The following is a 5,882-nucleotide window of genomic DNA, read 5'->3' as shown; positions in this document are numbered from 1 at the left end:
TTTTGAAGTTCGCAAATCGATTTTGCAGTCGCGTATTGGACAACAGAATCTCCTCCAAAAAATTTCCCTTGTGAAAATGTGACGGATATGCAGTCCACGAAATGATTCTGCACTCGCACATTGGACTGCAAAATTGTGCTCAAAATTAAGCTTTTTCTGGTTCAATCCACGGCGGTTCTACGGTCAGCGGAACAGATTCGCGGTGGCGAAATGGACCGCATAATTGCCATTTTTCTGTAAAGTTTCCACTAACTCCACAATGCACTACACAACACAAAAAGTATGTACCGCAAGCTCGGGGAGAAAATTATCTACAACCTTCCAACACATAGCCTACCTCGACACCACAAAACCTCAAATTCTTGGCAAACTTTTACGGGGCCTCACAAAGATGCCTTCCTGCACGAATCGACCTCCGAACGATTTGAATCTAGCCAAAAACAATTCAATAACATCAAATAATACCATAAGAATCAAACCCAAATGATAAAGGTCAAATCTTTAATCAAATACTCAAAGTCAACCAAAAGGTCAACACGAGATCACAACCCGGAACCCTACAAAACTCAAAAATTCCGACAATCCATTGGAATACGAGTACAACCATACAAGTTTCATCCAAATGCGACTCTGAATTGATGTTCAAATCTCAGCTTTTCACTTTAGAAATGTTTTTCCATAAACACCAAATTCTCTCTTAGATCTACCAATCAAATGCTAAAATCAAAGATGGAATCATGTATAATACTAAAATTTGAGTCAAAAATACGTACTCCATCCAAGTGGATGAAAATCGCCTAAACATTGCCTCAATCCGAGCTCCCAATCTCAAAATATGGTAAAATGAGTTTCAAGTCCGAAAATAGGAACTTATACAACTGCTCCAGGGAAACCCTTCGCGATCGTGAAGCACAAAACTTCAACTGCCTCAAAGACTCAACGCGAATGCAGACCCAGGCACGTGATCGCGATACATGACTTCACAAAACTAGGCGAATGCGGTGGCTTCCCGCGAACATGAAGGTCAACTAAGTGACATTCCCGGCCTAATTCAACACTATGCGAACGCGTGGACCTGTACGGGAACGCGAAGGCTTAAAGCCTCAACGACCGCGAACACAACTCTAGTGACGCGAAAGCGAAGAACTTCTAGTCCAGCTCCCAACACTCTCAACACCAGAAGCCAGCAATCAAAAACATGGGAGAAATGGTCCAAAACCACCAGGAAACACACTTGAGCCCCTCGGGACCCCGTCCGAACATGCTAACAGGTACCAAAATATAACACAGACCTGCTTTAGGCCTCAAATCACACAAAATAACATCAAAACCACGAATCGCATCTCAATTCAAGCTTAATAAACTATTTTATAATTTCAAACTTACGCCAAACACGTCTAAACAACTCGGAATGGCCTCAAATTTCGTACAAAAGTTATAAATCACCATACGAATCTATTCCAATGCTTGGAATCTCAAACGGACATTATTAACCACAAAGTCAACTATGGGTCAAACCTATCAACTCTTCAAACCTTCAAACATTCAACCCTCGGCAATTGGCCTCAAAATCATCTAGGAACACTGGAATTGAAATTCGGGCATACGACCAAGTTCAAAATCACCATACGAACCTATTAAAACCATTAAATTCTGATTTCGTGGTTGTTTACTCAAAAGTCAAACCTTGATAAACTCTTCCAACTTAAAACTTCCAAATTGAGAATAAATCTATCAAACAAATTCCGAACCACTTAAAAATCAAGACCAACCATGTACGCAAGCCATAATACCTCATATGAAACTACTCAAAGTCTCAAACAACCAAATAGAATGCTTCGCTCATAACGCCCGATCTGGTCATTACATGATAGGAAGAAAAGAAAGTTGAGGACAAGAACGAAGAGCAAAGAGAGAAATCTAAGAGAAAGACAAAGATGAAAGAAAGTAGAAAGAAGGTTATGAGGGTTTGCAATTTTGTATTTATAGGAAAGAAGTACATCATCATAAAACCGTCATCATAGGGTTGTCACGTCAGATTAACAGAGCTGGCAGCTCCTAAAAAACAGCTGCCGACTTCAGAACCAATCACGATAAGACACGTGTCTCGAGCTTTAAACAAAAGAGACTCATGTCTCTTCACTTCTGCAGCACGTCATAATAACCTCGGGAAGAGGCAGCAAAATATTTTGCCATAAATAAACTCATCACTTCCCGAATATTCAGTTGAGATTATTCAAGAAGTGGGTGGGACTATCTATATTAGTAAAAAATAAGCTCCTATTCTTTGGTGATAGGTGTCGACAAAGTTATTATGACAAAATAAGAATGACGTGTACAGAAGATGAGCGAAATACCTTCGGGATTGAGCAAATATGTATCGTGTCTATTTAGCTCATGATAAAGTACAGGAAAATAGCTTCAGATTTTGAAGAACGAGTCACTAATATAGATACGAATAAAGAAAGAACTGTCAATCCCGGATTACACGGGATTTTCCATCATTACTTCGTCCGTTGCAATTCAATTGTGAAACGCGCCATTAATGTAATAAATGACAGTAACGGGTAGGAGCTAAACAAGGCAAACAGTTACAAATACGCTTACTATTTAAACCCCTTATTCTACACCTTGTATCCCATCGAAAAATTACTAGTAATTCTCTCAATTACATTGTTTTACTACAGTTCTCTATTATTTAAAAATTATTGCTTTCATAGAGAAGAAAGGCTGCAACTATCAGTAAGATTTCTATTTCCTTTATTCTCTCAATTTATTTTCTTATTATTTGTTCCTTATTCATATCATTTATATATGAAAAGGCGAATAAAATCAGTTGTTAGTAGCCTGAGATATTTATTTAATTACTTTGACTACAAAAATTATTTTTTGGTTAAATAGTTACACTAGTTAATTATTGTTGGACAATCATACCTTACACTTTCTAATGATCCATAAATTTTGTCAGAACAACGATTTAAAAAAACAAATATGGGACAACAATGAAACAATTCAGTATTTATATATATCTGAACTAGCAGAGTACGAGATTGTAAAAGTACATATAAAGTACTTGTAACGTGAACAACTAATTAAAAGAAAAAGAATTCTAATATGTGCTTAATAAAGCAGGGTGAAACCTGAAAGGTTAATACTTAGATAAACAAAAAGACAGTAGATAGACCACACTAAAAATGCTTCATTTGCAGACAACCATAATATGAATGAGTTGCTACAACTCCAAATCCATTAAGTTGGAAGAATAATTCTAATATTCATTCTAGCATTGTGGTAGATCTGGTGGAGGTGGCTCCATAGTCTGTTTCTCTCCTTTCCCATTTTCAACGATGAAAGACATACCGAGACCCCATGCCAAATGTGAATCAATATGGCAATGAAACAGCCAAACACCTATTAAGATATCAGATAAATCAATCAGAATAAACTTGTAAGGCAACATATATGATTATGATAAGCAACTTACCAGGATTATCAGCCACAAAACGAATGACTGCCCATCCACCGACGGGCACATCAATTGTGTTCCTAACTGGAGGATCATCCAAGTTAAATTTGGAAGTATCAGTTTGTGGATTGAAGTTGCCAAAACCTTGTCCAACAACCCAGAAATGGTATCCATGAAGATGAATTGGGTGGTCCTCCACTGAGAAGATAGCAGTATCTTGTAACACAATTTGTACATTAGAACCAAATTTGATCTTATACAACTTAGTCCCAAATCCTGGCTGCCTGAGTCCTCTCGAAACATTTCCCGTATAATCAAATTTTACAGGTGGAACAGGAGGGAAATCCAATGTATAAATCCCAGGAATGTTTTGGTAATAAGCCTGCAGCAATGAGGTTCTTCTTGGAAAAACAAAGGAGACATTGTTCATACTAGCAGCAAAGCGTGTGTTATTAGGGCCTTGACATCTAGGACCAGGAGTGCAACTCACCATGCCTAATCCAACAGTGAAGAACAAATTCTCATCAATCTGATTAGGTACTCTAATATTATTTTTAGGAATGCTCCTCATTTGACTTGTGAAAGAAGTGACAATATTTGTGTCATTAAAGGCTGGAAGCTGAGGCAACAAAGGCCTTGAATTAGCTCCCGACCTAAGATTCGTGTACTCAAGAATAGCAGTGGTAGTAGTGTTGTCAAATGGGGCATTTTGAGCTGAGGCATAGGCACGAGCTGCCATGTAATAGCGTGCAGGGGGCTGATCAGTAGCGAGTATTACATTAGTGGTCTGACCAGGTCCAACCATGATAACATTCGTCGTAAAAGGCTTATTATAAGCAGCATCAGCTCCCACCACAATCAATTTGTGGTTGGCAACTGAGAAAAAGAGTTGTTGATTGAGTGCAGCGTTGATGACCCTTAAGAGTATTGTTTCTCCGGGATTCACTAAAAGCTTTAGTGTATCTGCAACAACATTATTCTGAATTAGTAACTATGAAGTTGATTAATCTTTTCCTCTATCTAAAAAAAACAAAAGGGATCTAATCACACTAAAAACCTTGGCTAGAGCATCTATAGAGGTCACCAGGTTGACCATTGATAGTATATGCATCAGAAATATTGGGAGCAGCTCCTGTGAACTGTGTTTGTCTTTGGAGTGCAATAATATCTTTGTTCCACCATTCCCCTGAAAGCAGTCAATATTCGTCAAACGATAATAATTTTTGAACAAAAAGAAAAGAAAGAATAAAGGGGTTTACCAAGAATAATAGGGATATCCTTTTTAGGCTGTGAGAAAGGAAAATGAGAACCCTGTTTTGGTAAGATAACAAGAGCCCCATAAACAGTAGCTCTAAGCCATCTACTGTGAGCATGCCACCACAATGTACCCTCTTGGTCTTCAATAGTGAACCTGTATGTGTAAACTCCTCCTGGTTTTATTGGACATTGTGTCACATACTCTGGTCCATCTGCCCATGGAGTTCTCATTTGACGAATTCCATGCCAATGAATGGTAACATTGTATCGTGCTCTATTCGCAACCCTAACGACAAGTTTATCCCCATTTCGAACAGTCAAGGTTGGCCCAGGGAATTGTCCATTCACTGTTATTATATTCTTGGTTTTGCACAGTCTTGTTATTCTTGTTTCTTGAACCTGTTCAAACAGTTTCAAAAAATTAAAAGTGGTAAGGTAAAAAATGAAACAAAAAGTAAATAGGGACATACAGCAAATTCGTGTTGGTGAATATCTGCATTTGCAGTAGGCGGCAGGAGACTTAGTATAACCACAATGGTAGCAAATAGGACTTTGAACAATGCCTTTTTGGAAGTTTCCATCTCTTTATCTTTTTGGTGATACGAGGATCGGAATCCTGGAGTTTCCCTATTTATACTGCTAGATGGAGGGAACCGAAAGCTTAATCTATTCATTTATTAAAAAACAAATATAATATAATATAAATTTGGTGGTACATTAGTTAGGAGTTAACCAGTGATTTTGGAAAGTTTTGGGCAACTTAGTCCAACTACATGGAGGATTTGGTGCACCCACTTACTGCTCTCGAGAATTCTTAATCAAAACTGAAATTTTTCCTTTGGAAAATTTGTAAACAATGCAGGGCTAATGCTTCCCGTCACTCTCTTACTGTTTTTTTCCTTTTCCATTTTCCTTTGTTGCTGAAATCTTTTGTCACTTTCATTTGACAGAATATAATATTGTAAGGATGGTCAATGAAGTTGAAAATAGTTGCGATTAGTTGAAGAGAAGACTTTATCCAAGACTATCTGTTAGCCAAACAATTAACAAGTTAAAATCAATATGAGGCAAGCATTATACTAACTGTCGACACTCAACTTTATAGTTGAGAGGTCTTGGCACAGATTTATTTCTTTTTGAAGCATACTAGCATAGTGTG

The 5,882-nt window shown here is 37.7% G+C and overlaps 1 protein-coding gene across 1 annotated transcript; it reads right to left on the bottom strand.

Annotated features, from left to right (window-relative positions):
* Positions 1 to 2,992: 2,992 nt before the first annotated feature.
* On the bottom strand, positions 2,993 to 5,343 carry LOC107812162 (laccase-3-like). Its single transcript, XM_016637200.2, has 5 exons — positions 5,194 to 5,343; positions 4,726 to 5,122; positions 4,524 to 4,652; positions 3,485 to 4,429; positions 2,993 to 3,411 (listed from the first exon to the last, which is right to left on the bottom strand). The coding sequence occupies exons 1-5, from the start codon at positions 5,302 to 5,304 to the stop codon at positions 3,281 to 3,283; spliced, it is 1,713 nt and encodes a 570-aa protein (XP_016492686.1). The 5' UTR covers positions 5,305 to 5,343; the 3' UTR covers positions 2,993 to 3,280.
* Between the last annotated feature and the right edge of the window lie 539 nt (positions 5,344 to 5,882).

The sequence above is a fragment of the Nicotiana tabacum genome, chromosome 2 (genome assembly GCF_000715075.1).
Source record: "Nicotiana tabacum cultivar K326 chromosome 2, ASM71507v2, whole genome shotgun sequence".
Classification (NCBI taxonomy): Eukaryota; Viridiplantae; Streptophyta; class Magnoliopsida; order Solanales; family Solanaceae; genus Nicotiana; species Nicotiana tabacum.
This window is presented reverse-complemented; position numbering and strand designations above follow the sequence as displayed.